Source organism: Dermacentor silvarum, chromosome 10, assembly GCF_013339745.2.
Source record: "Dermacentor silvarum isolate Dsil-2018 chromosome 10, BIME_Dsil_1.4, whole genome shotgun sequence".
In the NCBI taxonomy this organism is placed as follows: domain Eukaryota; kingdom Metazoa; phylum Arthropoda; class Arachnida; order Ixodida; family Ixodidae; genus Dermacentor; species Dermacentor silvarum.
Genome location: NC_051163.1, coordinates 23,034,185 through 23,049,753, shown reverse-complemented (window position 1 = coordinate 23,049,753; position 15,569 = coordinate 23,034,185). Strand labels below are relative to the sequence as shown.

General features: G+C 49.9%; 2 protein-coding genes across 3 annotated transcripts in view; one reads left to right on the top strand and one right to left on the bottom strand.

Annotated features, from left to right (window-relative positions):
* Positions 1–6,523: 6,523 nt before the first annotated feature.
* LOC125940867 (uncharacterized) lies at positions 6,524–10,064 on the bottom strand. Its single transcript, XM_049657497.1, has 3 exons — positions 9,835–10,064; positions 8,097–8,298; positions 6,524–6,803 (listed from the first exon to the last, which is right to left on the bottom strand). The coding sequence occupies exons 1-3, from the start codon at positions 10,043–10,045 to the stop codon at positions 6,524–6,526; spliced, it is 693 nt and encodes a 230-aa protein (XP_049513454.1). The 5' UTR covers positions 10,046–10,064.
* Positions 10,065–11,772: 1,708 nt separating this feature from the next.
* The window catches only part of LOC119466017 (barrier-to-autointegration factor), a 19,968-nt gene continuing 16,171 nt past the window's right edge, over positions 11,773–15,569 (top strand). The window contains exon 1 of one of the 2 annotated variants that reach the window (XM_049656992.1): positions 11,773–11,795. Coding sequence is in view for 1 of the 2 variants with exons in the window: in XM_049656989.1 (XP_049512946.1) it covers positions 14,347–14,487 (141 nt within the window). In the remaining variant the exon portion in view is untranslated. Of the gene's footprint in view, positions 11,796–14,324; positions 14,488–15,569 lie in introns of those variants that run through there. The other variant, XM_049656989.1, reaches the window with a different exon arrangement.

Here is a 15,569-nt window from a genome sequence, read left to right as displayed (position 1 = left end):
GACGTCACGACAAGCTGGTGCGGAAGCCTCAGTACGGCGTTGCCACCAGCTTTAGTGCCTTCTACGACTTGCCAAGCCTCTTCTCACAAGAGTGGCTTTCTTTGTATTTTATAAAGGTTGTTTACCATTACTGCTGAAAATATCTTTCTCTTTAGCATCCCTTTAATACATGAAAAGTAATAGCCCTCCACACCTTGCCGGTAAATTCACTGTTTATTCCTCACTCGCATGGACACTGGACGAGCATAAAACGTATTGGCAAATTCTTCACGTTATGTTAGCCTATATTGTACCCCCTTCGCTCGTGTGATTTGTTGATGTTCGGAGGTGCTGAACGTTTTTGTCAAATGCGGATAGCATTGCTTCCGCCAGTGAGAATGAGAAAAAACGAGGTAACACAATGAGCGTGGAGTGTCACTTTGTAATAATAAAAATAAATTACCGCACATAATGCTGAGGCAACAGCAGCCGCAACCTCTTCCTTAATTGTGGTCTTTTTTTTATTATACAAGGCCTGCTGTGTCCATATCCGTGCTGCCAGTGAAGGTAGCCATACCCCGATATCTTGTTGGTGACAGATGACATATACTACTTAGTACTAGCATAAATTCAAACGCGAACAAGTCGAGAACAATTATTTGTATGGGTTTTCTTTCTAGCAATTGCTACGATTTAGTGGATGTCTCATTTTCCCTTTAATTACTTCTCTCCACCTAGCGGGTTTCCGCTAAAATATTACGTCAAGTCAAGAACTTGGATGCATTTTTGCTTCCCCAGTTTCGATTTCGTTTGTAACAGTCGCTCATTTGGAACAATTCCGACGCTGGCTGCCCGCTGCTGGGTGACGTAAGCAGAGCGTCGCTCGAGGGGCGCGGCTTTGCGCTCGCTGCTGAAACCCCTGAGACTTCGTAAAGTAGCGACACGCTTTGAAGAATGCCGCCTCCTCCTCGCGCGCCCTTGCCGACGCCGCGTCGGATTGGTCTATTGGCATCACGTGGGCCCTCGCGCCGGCTTCGTTTGTTTACAGTCGCGCTCCACCGCCATTTTCGCTTGCGAAGCGCGTACCGACTGGCGAGGAGCGCATGTTGGCGCCGTTGATCTTCCTTGTTGTTTTGGTTTGCGAATGCCTTGAATTAAGTTTCGTGGCAAGTGCGGCGTCGCTTCACGGCATTTTCCGTCGCCATGACGTGCTGCGCCTTCGGATGCCAAAATAGTTGCAGCAAAGGCAAGAAGCTCTTCTCGATAACGTCCGGTAAGGGCGACGAGTTACGAAAGAAGTCACGGATTCATTGAATTGGGTGGGATATCTTCAGACCAACATCACTCACACGACTGTGAGAGCTAAGTTGAGAGTCTCTCATAGTATTGTATGTGCCAGGCTTACGTAATTTGTTGCGGGCCATAACGTAGTACCTAGGTATTGGAACAGTTCACTGAGCATGCTGCCATTTGTCTGCACGCTTTAACACGATTGCTACGCGACGTGTACTTTGTTTATATAAGCACTACGTGGTCGTATTTAGTGCGCTTAATCGTGTTGCACGCCAACAGGCTTGAATTCGCGGCACGCGAGGCTGACTGCGAAAACGTGATTACGAAACTTTTGAGATTAGCACAGTCCTCTTGGCAAAATTTGAGACTCGGGCGCGAAAACTGATCTTAGGAAAGCAACTCACTGCCTCTTGTAGTTAGTTACTAATCTTCTTTAGAGCGAATAGCTTTGTTTGCCAATTTTGTTCGTGTTCGTCGTTGGCGGTCGCCCGGTGGACTTGCGATACAAAGGCACGGATGAAAAGCGTGCGTGCTTTCCCGAAACCGAGTTACGGGATCCGTTCGTCGCCGAACGACAGCATCATAGATATTTGAGACGGGCGTGCTAATTCGCGTGAGTTTTAAAGTGTGTGAAGATTAAGATGCGGCGATGCAGCACTCGCAAAAAAAAGAAAAAAGAAAACGTGCGGTCGGCCGCTCGTCCGCTGGCTGGTTTATTCGTTCGTTTATTCGCTTGCGCGTTCGTTCAACTATTAGTTCGTACGGACACTGTCTCTGAGACGCACTTGCTGTAGGGCACTTATTAGGCTGGTGCCTCCGTGCCCTCTGCCAGCCTTTGTGCGTCATAGCTGATACGCGCCGTGAATTCACATGGTAAGGGCGGCGCGGATTATTTAGGTTACTGAGGGCTTGCTGGAGGCGATGATGTTGGCATTCGATCATCATCATCATCAGTCATATTATATGTCCACTGCAGGACGAAAGCCTCTCCCTGTGATCTCCAATTACCCCTGTTCTTGCGCTAGCTGATTCCAACTTGCGCCTGCAAGTTTCCTAACTTAATCACCCCACCTATAGTTTTCTGCCGTCCTCGACTGCGCTTCCCTTCTCTTGGTACCCATTCTGTAACTATAATGAACCACCGGTTAACCATCCTACGCATTACATGGCCTGCTCAGCTCCATTTTTTTCTCTTAATGTCAATTAGTATATTGGTACCGATATTCTAATTGGCATTCGATCGTAAACGTGTTATTTACAACCATTCGAAACAAGATCTTGCGACGCGAGCATGAGAAATGTTGCGTACCTAATTGTATCGCACGCGATACATTCAGAGTCGTGGTACGGCGTTAGCGCTCGTTTAGGTACTTTAAAAAGTAGTTATCAAAGCAGGAAAAAAAAAAAAAAGAAAACACCGCATATCCACGGGGTGAATGATGATGAGTGGGCGAAGCTCCGGAGGGAATCATCGGTAAACCGTGAATCTTCCGTGTAATTCGCCCAGTCTCGCCGCACTAAATCGAACGATTGACTTCCACCAATGACACGCGCCATATGTGACGACATTCCTATTTTATAACAGCGCCCTTCATTATAATTGCACCATCTCCCGCTTAAGGGGACGTTAGCACAAACGCGTTAGAAACGTGCAGTACTCTAAGGGGGAGAGGCCACAGCGTCTTACGCAGCCGTTTACACATGCCGGAACGTGCACCGCGTTTGCCGACGCCATCAGCGTTTATGAATACGGGGGTAAGGCGGAGAGGCCACGGCGTCTTACACCAGCTTCTTGCACGGGCCGTAACGCGCTAGCACAAACGCGTTAGAAACGCGCAGTCTTTCGTTAATGTTGGGTATTTATTGCCATCTAGGTGCGTCTGTCCATGTGCGCTTCGTGGCGCGTACACCCGGGATGCCCTAAGGCACATGATTGAACCACCAGAGTGGATTCAGGAGCTTGACGTTTTGGTGTCTGTGGTGGCCTCTTTGAAGGCCTTTCAAAGTAGCATAGTCTAGCCAAATTATGCGTTAATATTGTGTAGCGCCAACTGACCTGCTTTGTATTTGTACGGGTGTATGTATTGTTGCAAAGGAGGGAATAATAATAATAAAAAAAAAAAAAAAAAAAGCTTCGTGGCGTAGTGGTTAGCGCCACGCGTTCAGAAGCGAGGGGTCCCTGGTTCGATTCCGCTACGGCCACAACTCTCGGAATTTTTTTTTCTCATAAAAGTAGACGTGGCTACCTACTACGACGACTACTACTACAGAGGAGGGACAGACCCACACCCTAAGGAGCTTCGCCCCTAAAACACCGCATATCCACGGGGTGAACGATGATGAGTGGGCGAAGCTCCGGAGGGAATCATCGGTAAACCGTGAATCTTCCGTGTAATTCGCCCAGTCTCGCCGCACTAAATCGAATGATTGACTTCCACCAATGACACGCGCCATATGTGACGTCATTCCTATTTTATAACAGCGCCCTTCATTATAATTGCACCATCTCCCGCTTAAGGGGACGCTAGCACAAACGCGTTAGAAACGTGCAGTACTCTTTAGTAAGGGGGAGAGGCCACAGCGTCTTACGCAGCCGTTTACACATGCCGGAACGTGCACCGCGTTTGCCGACGCCATCACATGACTGCTGAGAGAGTATAACCCCCGTATTCATAAACGCTCCTCGACTTGAACTTGACTTGCCACCGCCTTCAACGCGTTTTGAACGCGCTGCCCAAGGCGGTGGCAAGTCAAGTTCAAGTCGAGGAGCGTTTGTGAATACGGGGGTAAGACGGAGAGGCCACAGCGTCTTACACCAGCTTCTTACACGGGTCGTAACGCGCTAGCACAAACGCGTTAGAAACGCGCAGTCGTTCGTTAATGGTGGGTATTTATTGTCATCGTGGTGCGTGTGTCCATGTGTGCTTCGTGGCGTAGTGGTTAGCGCCGCGCGTTCGGAAGCGAGGGGTCCCTGGTTCGATGCCGCGCTACGGACACAACTTTCGGAATTTTTTTCTCATAAAAGTAGACGTGGCTACCTACTACGACGACTACTACTACTACTACAGAGGAGGGACAGACCCACACCCTAAGGAGCTTCGCCCCTAAAAAAGCTGCCTTCACGACAAGTCCAAGTGGGACGCCCTACTGCAAAGCGCGGGCTTTACGCATCAACGACAGGCCGTCCAGAGGGACCGCGACGTCACCGAGAGCCACCAGCTCCCGGTTCCGTCATGGGCGGAGCCACCAACTTGATTGGGGAGCCGAATCTTTTAGGGGCGAAGCTCCTTAGGGTGTGGGTCTGTCCCTCCTCTGTAGTAGTAGTAGTAGTCGTCGTAGTAGGTAGCCACGTCTACTTTTATGAGAAAAAAATTCCGAAAGTTGTGTCCGTAGCGCGGCATCGAACCAGGGACCCCTCGCTTCCGAACGCGCGGCGCTAACCACTACGCCACGAAGCACACATGGACACACGCACCACGATGACAATAAATACCCACCATTAACGAACGACTGCGCGTTTCTAACGCGTTTGTGCTAGCGCGTTACGACCCGTGTAAGAAGCTGGTGTAAGACGCTGTGGCCTCTCCGTCTTACCCCCGTATTCACAAACGCTCCTCGACTTGAACTTGACTTGCCACCGCCTTGGGCAGCGCGTTCAAAACGCGTTGAAGGCGGTGGCAAGTCAAGTTCAAGTCGAGGAGCGTTTATGAATACGGGGGTTATACTCTCTCAGCAGTCATGTGATGGCGTCGGCAAACGCGGTGCACGTTCCGGCATGTGTAAACGGCTGCGTAAGACGCTGTGGCCTCTTCCCCTTAGAGTACTGCACGTTTCTAACGCGTTTGTGCTAGCGTCCCCTTAAGCGGGAGATGGTGCAATTATAATGAAGGGCGCTGTTATAAAATAGGGATGACGTCACATATGGCACGTGTCATTGGTGGAAGTCAATCGTTCTATTTAGTGCGGCGAGACTGGGCGAATTACACGGAAGATTCACGGTTTACCGATGATTCCCTCTGGAGCTTCGCCCACTCATCATCATTCACCCCGTGGATATGCGGTGTTTTTTTCCTCGGGACCTTTCAATAAAGTTCTTATCAACTGTCAACTGCCGTCACTGAATTTGTATAACCAATCCGTATAGAAATTCTATGCTGCACACGAAGTTACTCGGAGCTAGAAAGCCAACGCGAACGCTTAAAGCGCACCGCCTTGTTATTTACTCTGCGAAAGGTCGTCTGCTATGCTCAAGCGTTGTAGGCGGCGTCACGGTCGAGGAGGGATCGTGAAACAGAGAGAAATTAGGAGGAGTGAAGGCGGAGGAGGAGAGTGTCGCTAATTTACGAATTTTCAGGAGTTTTGCTCGCTGCAGCCTCCCAGTTTCTGTTTCGCGCGCTCCGATCGATAGCCGAAATTCGCCATGCCACAGTTCCGCGGGTCATCGCATTTTTCCAGATCCAGGAGTTGATGCGGCTTGCCCAGAGAGTTCGCTTAAATTTCCCAATTACAGTGAGGCCGCTGAAAATGTTTAGAAGCTAATGAATGATTTTTGGTTAATTAGCGACTAATTACCACGTATAACCCGTGACCCCTTGGTCGCCACCACTGACGGAATTTCTCTGAAGGAACCGTCCTTTTATTTCAAAAGACTATTTTAAATATTACTTAGTATTCGTATAGAAACAATATATATATTGCGTGCATTCGCGGGCTTCTTTCACACTCGGAAAAACTTATGTAGCACGTATTCAGCGACAGAAAGCTGTATTGGGAGTTTTTCAAGTTGCTCTACAATTTTCTCATTGCCACTTCTCACCTAATCATAATAATTGAGTTGATTAATTAAGACAATTACCTAATTAGGCGGAATGCAAAAAATAAGCTGAGTATATCCATGCGACGGCAAACAACATTACCTTAATTGGTTCTGTCCAGCTACGTAGAATTTGCCTATTTTTAATGTTTGGCTAAAGTTAAGCGAAACGCCCTGTATATATATATATATATATATATATATATATATATATATAGAGTGAGCGCGGCCCATGACTGACTGTTCATATCCACACATCACCATCACTTGTACAAATTCCTCATCTGTATTTATCATCATCAGCCGCTCAGCTAGCTTGTTCGTCGTAGCTCGAGCTCGGCTAGATAGCCTGCGGACTGAGCGGAGCAAATTCTGCGACATTGTATTTCATCGTCGTGCGCGCCTTCTTCGCTGCATTTGCATGCAGCGGCGGCGCGTTCACACGTTCTCGGGCAGCAGCTGGAACGTGGACTCTTGCGAGTCCAGCTGGTCGCCCCGAAGAATGCGGCGGCTTCTCTGCGGAATCTTGATGGTGCACCGCCTGGTCAGCCGGTTGCAGATGAACGTGCCGAGCAACATGATAAGCGCCAGCGCCAGCGCTATCGACACCAGCTCCACGATGCCGCCCTGCGGCTGGTCTTCGTCGCCGGTTGACCTGTCCAACGACCCCTTGACCAGTTCGCTTCTGCTCCGCAGGTCTTGGTGCGGACTCAGCGTCCTGTATGCAGAGTGTTCGATATTAATGCTAACAATATTAAAAAAAAATCACCTGTTTTCTAATGTTAGAGTCGGATTGCTCGACGATGTGGCCACTACTTGCACGAGAAATCGAAATGCATATATTCAATGAATTAGCACAGTTTCACTAGTAAATGTATTAATTTCAGCCGCATTACGCAATTTCACGAGTTGATAGCCGGTGAGTTAGCAAGGCTTGCACGAATTCTGGGGGTGACACCAGTTTTGAGATGTGCCATGAAAGTTTCATTCAAATTCACAGTTGGTTTACTTTATTTTTTACAAAACGCGTTTTATTACGATAGCAACTAAATGGACACTCCAGGCGCATTTCTCCCGTCGCCGTCGTCGTAAGGTTCCGTATAAAGACCAAGGGCGATCAAATCGTCGCCGCGCACCGTATGCCGTATGTGCTATAGTGAAAGCGTGCGAGGGTGAGCCGGCAATCGCGGCTCAATCTCCCCCACACAAGGGAGGAAAGCGGGAAGGAAGCGCGCCGTCTTCCTTCGCGCGCAACGCCCGGGGGGGGGGAGGGGAGGTTAGGGAGAGATGGGGGAGGGGGGGCGTTCTACTCCGACCGGCCCGGGCGGTCGCGCCCGCCCGGCCGGGCAGCTGTATCTTGAAAGCCATCTGCTTCGGGAACACAGTCCGCCGTGCTCAGTGTTTTCGGGGCTTCTCGTTGATGCGAGACGCAGCACGAAGGTCAATTCGCTCGCTGCTGCCGCCGCGCTTCCTCACTCCAGCGTTTTGACAGTCATTGAGTGAGATGTGTTCGTGTTTGCTTGTGCGCGCGTGACACTGTGCTTGTTCATTGAGTGAGTATGCTTGCGGTTACAAGTTTATACAGCCGATAAAACTACTTACTTCGTATAGCTGTCAACTAATTTGCTATCGCAATCGATGCTTCGCCTTTCGGGCGAAACTGCGACATTTTTCGTCGCGCACTGTGGGAATGCATATCTCGAAACTCGCGTGTCATCCTCAGAATTCGCTTCAAAGAGGCGAATTCTCCGGTTACAATTGGCAAATTGCAATATGTTCATTAGTAAAATTTTGCTTATTGATTAACAGCGTAGAGCAAGGAATGCATTAACGTTTAGACGTCGGAACGTTGGCTTCAGCGACACTCCTTGTTCTCGGCCTTTAATAATTCGAAAGAAAAAAAATTATTGTTCGAACCGGCGAACAGTGAAGAAGTGTCGACGAATTCGTCACTCTTTGCCTGCGATGCCGTGGCAATGCGGTACGTGAGCTCGTCTGCGGCCGCACTCGCCTGAATGGGTCTGACAGGAAGTTTGCCTTGACGGCGAGGACCTTCTCGCCGTACACGACGCGGGACAGGTCGTCGGCCAGGTCCCGGTGCCCGAGCTCCTGCAGCCGCACAAGGAGCGCGTGGAAGGTGCTGTTGGCCGGACGCTGCCGGTTCCACAGTTCTAGCAGCCTGTAGCAGGACAGCGCGTGCGACTCCGCGTGACCTGCAACAGATGTCAAGGTCTTAAGCGGTGTTGTGTGGCTTTGGTGCGCTTTCCCGTGCGCTGCCCTTCGTCCAGCCAATGCAAGCCAATGCAAATCAAGGGTTACTGGACCGCTGCGTGCGTGACCATGAGCCGACTCCGCGAGCAGTGTAATGGGAAGTCGTGTTGTAGACGCCACGCGCTACAAATTTGTGGATCGCGAGGACTCTCGCCCTTGCCGCTCGCTTCGGAAGTCTGTCGCACGGCCCACCAGCCGTTGTGCGTATAGTCAGTCATACGCTTGGGATTTTTTTCAGCGAAGATGTTAGCCTTTAGTTGGGTCAGGATTGTTTGTGGCCTCGTTCGGTGCTCACCCAAAAACAGTACTGCCAACTATAGCGACCACGGCCACTCAGACAAGCCTCAAACGGTAGCTGGAAAATCACGTCGTTTTTGAATTTCCCTGTAACGAAACTATGCTTTCTCGTATATTCGAGTTACAGTCCGAAGCTATCACGTCTGCAGCTTGTGTGTAAGTCGTACTTTACGAGTTCTCTGACGCAGTTTACCTTGAGAAATTGAATTAGTTCAATACGGCACTTGCGCTTGGTTGAGGGTCTATTGAAGAATGAGGATGTATGCTGCACTTCCGCACGCGTGCTTGCGCGCGCGATGTTCGTCGCTTGTGGTGGTGGCGCTTGTCAAACGTCGGCAACAGCTTTGCTGCACGTCCACCTTCACAAGGTGGAATGGAGGCGGATTTTCGACAAGATTGCTATACGTTTAACGGAACCACATTACTGGCTTGTTGGCAGTAAGTGTAGCTGGTTAGACGGGTACCGCTATAGATGCGGAGTGAGTGGCGTGCATGGTAGGGTCACCGCGGCCTATCGCTTTCGGGGCACCGGCGTGTATACTTACTGGACAAAACCGGTCATATTGACTCGTGCTGCTTGTTGCGGACAAATGGGATTATTACTTATAGCTCTTGACGGAACAGCATGTTTTCCGTTTCGTGCGATGTCCCGGCTAGGACTAGTCATTTGCTACCTCGGCACACGGGCGGAATCTGCTTTCAGAGTGTATATTTGATTCAGCGCTAAGGGAGCTAGAAGACGGGAAGAGTAGACGACTCCGGATTCTAAACTCTTCTCGACTGTCCATCTCGACTGAAGGAAGCGGATGGTACTGCCGCCACTCGGTTCAAGAGGGTCATTGTACTTCATTGGCAATCCACGGCGCGATTCATGCTCTAAAATCTACCCCCCTCGTTCTCAAAATCGCCATATTGCCGGCTCTGATTGGCTCGTTAGGCGGTTGCGTCCTCTCTGATTGGCTTAAAACGTCAATATGGCGAAATTTGGCAGTGCCCAAAATAGCGTTCCTGACGCTCTCGGCGTCTACTCGAGTGCAATGGATTGAACGTGTCGTTTTCAAGCAACTCCCCCCTCACGCAGGGTCGGTATTGAGCTGCAACGTCATCCTCAGTCGAGGAAGGAGCTCAGGGTTAAGGCCCGTTTGAAAAAAAAAAAATACAGGTGCTGAGTCCACGCATACCGTCCGGCGTGTGGTCGAGGGCGTAGTCCTCGGAGGAGCGCAGCGACTCGACGAGGCTGCGGCACTGGTCCAGCTTCAGCCTGTCGGCCACGAGCCGAAGCTGGGCGTGGTTCAGGTCGGTCGCCCCGTCGAGGGCGACTGGCCACGCGTGCAGCAGCGCAGCCGTCAAGAGTACGGGGACCCAGCGCAGGGAAGAGTCGAGGCCGAACATCGCTTCTTGCTTTTTGTCTTCTTCTTCTTCTTTTTCCGCTAGGGGAGAGATGACCTCAAAGAGAGTGACACGTGCCTTCTGAGGCGTGTACCCACTCTGGGGAGACTGGTCATGAGACGGGTAGCATAAATATAAGAAGTTATATATTATGAATGAATGAATGAGACCAAGACCGACAGAGGTGCCAAGAGCATTTTGTTCCAAAAAAGGAAAACGCGCAGGCTCACTCGCGAAGCAGAAGATCAGGGATGATGATGGCTATGTACGTATGAAAATGATGAAATACGCTAATAGTGCTTACAATATATTTAAACCTAAAGTTCAGCGATTTATTCGTGGGATTTAACGTCTCACAATAACGCTGGGGCTTTCAAAATAGACTTTCAAAGAGGTAAATAAACGAACCCAAAAGGAAAGGAAAGGAAAGTGTGTGATTGAGCAGTCAGAGAAACAACAAAGACGACGACGACGACGACGACGACGACAACAACAACAACAACAACAACAACAACAACAACAACAAATGTTTGCTTGTATTAGAAGGAATAAAGAAAAGAGGTTGTGGTGTGGCGATGATGATGAAGCAGGCGGGGTAAGCCTGGCATACATAGCCGGCGTGCAATTGTTCCGCCTGATCCTCCTTTGAGTTGAAATCAGGGGTGTGTCACCAGGTGTCGATGAGCCTCGCGTCTTGCAGGAAGGCTATCAGCAGTCGTTGTGCTCTCTTCCTGATTGCCACGGGCCCTCCGGGGAAAACGACGTCTTCAAAGGTCCTGTGCGCACGACCGCTCTTTTGTAGGCTGTCGACCATCGCTTTTCTTTCTGCGTCAAACTGCGGTCATAGCCAGGTGAAATGTTTGATGTCGGCAATGTCACCACAGAAGGCACAGAGCGGGGAAGCGCAACGCCCAGTCTTGAATAACTAAGCCGGGCTGTACGCGTAATTGGTTCTGATGCGGTACAACAACGTCGCTTCTGCGTGAGTAAGTCCATGAGTCATACAGGCTTCGTGTGAAGTCTTGTGGATCGCCCTAAAGTGAAAGCAGATTGCATCGTTAGGGTTCTGAAAAGTTTTTGGAGCTTTCACTTTTGGGACACATGTCAGCGCTATAGGCGTGCAAGGGCGTCAGCTTTTTCGTTTCCATCAATTCCTACGTGGGATGGTATCCATTGAAATCTTACGTTAAGTCCTTTGCTCGTTAGGTTGTTAATCAGTGCCAAAGATTGCCTTGTAAATTTCTCTCGAGGTAGGCCACGATGTAATCTTTGTAACGCTGACTTTGAGTCCGTCAGCACCACATCTCGTGCAGAAAAGGCCCGTAGTTACCGCAAAGCCGCGGTAATTGCGGCGCTTTCTACTGTTGTAGAGGAAACTACACGATCCAGGCGGCCAGACCATGACACCAGAAGGGAGGGTATGTAGAATGCCGCTGCACAGACTTAGCTGCACAGCTAAGTACTAGGGGGTTATTGTGTAAGTGTGCACCTAGTGGACATGTCCATTTCATCTAATGCTGAAGTGCTGATTGGCTGGGGGCGCCTGTCTCCTTCTGACACGTCGCACCCAGCAGCAGAGGAAATGGACGTGTCCACTAACTGGGCACTCACAGAATACCCCCTCCTCCAGGTGAACGCTGTATGGCGGAAAGCAGTTAAGACGGAAAAGACGGAAGTCACCTGCGTGCCCTGCGGTCCAACACCTGGTGTCTTGGTTTGTTTGGTGCCGCTGCTGGAAACACGACCTCAAAGGGTACTCACAACCGCCCCCCCCCCTTTTATTGCGATAGCAATTATATGGACACTTCAACGGGATTTCTGCCGTCGGCGTCGCCGTCGCCGTGAGGTTCCGTATAGATTCCAAGGGCGATAAAATCGTCGCCGCGCGCCGTATGCGCGAGTAAAGCGTGAGACACACGGTCCGATTCGGTGTCCGATCCGGCGTCCGACGCGCCGGAACCGAGGCGTTTTGCCGTGCCGAAGCGCCAGGATCGGATGCCCGGAGTGCGACAAACTGGACAGATTTTCACCGTCCGACGCTTCCGACAACCGCACCCTCGTTTGGCCGCAGCCAATGACAGCGCGCCTGGCATGTGACGTTCTCTGACGCACAAAACAGAGAGGCGGTGCCGGCGGGCCGGTTTCTCGTCGCCTCTTTTTTTTTTTTTTTTCATGCCGGCTGCAACAGCATTGCTACAATTCGTTTCTGACACGAAATAGTTACCAGTTCGGAAAAATTATCTCGAACCTGTGCCTGTTCTGCAAAGCAGCTCCTAGTACTAGCACTTAGCTACTTGCGAGATCGGCCGGGAGCCGCGATGCGACAGCATTTCGCAGGTAGACAGCACACACCGACTGTCTGAGCGAGGCTACTCGCTTAGCTTGCACGCTTGCCCTTCGCATCGACGGCGTCGAGTAATCCAAGTGTGTTTAATTACGGGTAACCTACGTGTACAGTGTTAATCGTGTTGTGAAAAATAAGCGCACTTCGACGAGCTCGGACTGGATCGCAAGAGCCGTCGGCCGTGGCGTCCGCCGAGCTAGGCATACCGGCCCTATCGCTGGCTGTCGGTGGAGCCGTCAGTAGAGAACACACCGCTGCGAAGTGTTTTGTCGCTCGCAAAGACGTAATTTTAGACGCTGTGATACGGAACCAAATGCTGATCATGCAACCCAGCGCAAGGGCAACTGGCAACGCAATCTCCCACGCGAAGGAAAAAAAAAAAAAAAAAAAGCGGGGAGGCAGCGCGGGAGGGAGGGGGCGAGCAGCTTCTACTCTGCCAACAAATACGCTTGCACTGGCTGTGGTGGCCGTCGCCCGCACCGTCTCTTATCTCCACACGGCCCTGGCACTTGTAAATGCCGCTCAGTTTCCGTTGAAGCGATAGACCGCACGCTTCTTCGCCCGCTGGCTGCAGCGGCTGCGCTTGCTGCCAGCGTTTTGACAGTCGTTGTCTGCGGTCATTCAGTGTGATCTATTCATGTTTGCTTGTGCGCGATGACACCACGCTTGTCAATTCAGTTAGAAAGCGAATGTGTCCAACTTTATGCGGCCGATAAAACTACTCTACTATCCCTACTCCGAATAGCTCTCTACCAATTTGCTATCGCAATTGATGCTTCGCCTTTCGGGCGAAACTGCGACATTTTTTTTTTTACCGTGCGCGCGCACGCACACTCGAAAGCGCACTCACACGTGTACATGAAAAAAAAAAAGAAACCAATAAATTCATGGAAACTAAAACTAATGCTGGGAATGGAATACTCATAACGTCATTGCTCTATACTGCTGCATTTAAAATTTAGTTTCACAACATTTCTTGCATCTTCAGAATCAAGCATATTGCAGTGGAACAGATTAAGAATTTAGAATCCTTCGGCGCATTTTGTAAACTCTACAAAATGTGGACTCCATAAGAACGTCACATATGAGAACGATCATTTCATGACTAGCATACTTGGAAAGGCACATCTGCAGCGACTTGAGAAATATACCTGATGCAAAACATTGTGAAAAAAAATTACAGAAGTGAACCCACTATACATGAGGCCACGTTGACGCCGAATGGAAATACCCAGCCATCTACCTTGTAAGTGATTTTATTGAAACACTTTATGCATGCTATTCAAACTTGCAGCACACGTCCAATCAGAAGCGTTTCAAAATGTATGCAACGCGTTTTAAATATCATTATGTTCATCAGTGCTTCGGCTTTTGATGCAACATCTTGTCATGCACAATTGTGCATACAGCGCCTGAGGGCATTGTATTAAGCACTGACTCAGCAGTTCATGTTCTGCAGAGAATAGATCCAGGCTACCGAGTGCGGCCTTCCAATTGATGCATCAAGTGTCAGTAACTGTTTTCTATGCATTTTTATATAAACCACTCATTTTCTTACACATATTTCGACACATTGCTAAAGACATCCATGTTTCGTGCATTCTGACACCAGCACTCCATTTTCAGCAGTGCTGGCGAGTGTTAACTGCAACATCAATGCAATTTGTCAGATTTTGCGGCCATTTCCTGAAACTGGTGCCAAGCACAGGACCTTTGCTAAGCTGATATTGCTTTCATTACTGCATAGTTTCAGTTCCTCAATTTGGATGTAGGATCAAAATGAATTACTACAAAGGTAATTAGCATAAACTGCAGGGGCGTAGCCAGGAGAGGGGGCACACCGGGAACGTGCATCCTTCGTCGTCTTCTCGTTCCCCCCTCGAGGTCGCTATCAGGAACGCCGACTATCAAGCGGAAAGCGATGTATCTAGTCGGTTACCATGGTGACGGCTGCAGAAGAATGAAGAGGAAAAGGACGTTGCGTCGCGCGCGACGAGAAGGCGAGCAGCGCATTTACACGCCGTATTCAGAACGTCTGCACTCTCCACTCGTTCGCCTCTGCAGCGCTTTACGCTTCGACACCTATTCCGTTTTACCAGCGGTGAGTTCGTTGAAACTGTTGCGTGCTGTGCTGCGCAGGCGTACGCGCACGTGAACGCCTGTCTTTAGTCGGCGTTCTCTTGGAATAACACAGGGCTGGAATAATGTGAACTGCTTTGTTCCAATGTCATTCCTCTTCTCGCTTCGTCAGTGCACGTCAGAGTTGCGCTCCGCCGGCGTTATCGACGGGATCAGCCGGCCGTGAAAGGCGGACGACAAGGGTGGCATAGAGCAGGGCGAAAGGAATCGCTACATTATGCTGGGCCCAGTTTGTTCTAATCTTCGTTACTGCCGCGGTTGTCGCTGTTAGAGCGTTTCATGGCTTTCTTTATTAGATTTTTTTATACGAGGTGAACGCTTAGTACGCACGAGAGAATCCGGCTATGCACCACTTATGTGGCATCAAGTATAGCAAACTCCATTTTAATGATGCGCCGTAACTGGCCCTCATGTACACGTACACAGTGAATCCGAAACTTTGTGCTGCAGACACGGAAATGCTGAAATGCAGGTCGGGGTGGCGTTCAGGTGTCAGAGCAACCTTTAGGCAGCAGACTTTACTGGGCTGGTATAATGCATGGATTCAGTTTACTCGATCCTATTCTTTCTTATCATCCTCAGTTCACGGCCCACCGAGCCCAGTGATAACGGGCTGAAGCGACGCTCGGACTACAGCCGAAGTGCTGCATTATACCAGCCCAGTAAAGTCTGCTGCCTAAAGGTTGCTCTGACACCTGAACGCCATCCCGACCTGCATTTCAGCATTTCAGTGTCTGCAGCACAAAGTTTCGGATTCACTGTGTACGTCCTCAGTTCACGGCCCACCGAGCCCAGTGATAACGGGTCCGAAGCGACGCTCGGACTACAGCCGAAGTGCTATAAGGAATAGCATTTCAATAGGACCGTTACATTATCCAGGCCATCTACACGAACGCGGTGAATCAATACCAAATGCTGTCATGTGAAATCTATTGTCTTGCTACCGTTGTATTCGTCAGACTAATACAGCTTTTCTACTCTCTTGCACCGCACTTGTACAACTCTAGATTGTACTGTATGGATTTTTACTAATTCTGCTGTATC

Excerpts from the sequence above, each read along its gene's own strand:
- LOC125940867 (XM_049657497.1), bottom strand. The coding sequence starts at position 10,045 with ATGTTCGGCCTCGACTCTTCCCTGCGCTGGGTCCCCGTACTCTTGACG. Across the intron at positions 8,299-9,834 it reads CCTCGACCACACGCCGGACG|GTCACGCGGAGTCGCACGCG; the intron begins GTATGCGTGGAC and ends CATCTGTTGCAG. Across the intron at positions 6,804-8,096 it reads TTCCTGTCAGACCCATTCAG|GACGCTGAGTCCGCACCAAG; the intron begins GCGAGTGCGGCC and ends CTCTGCATACAG.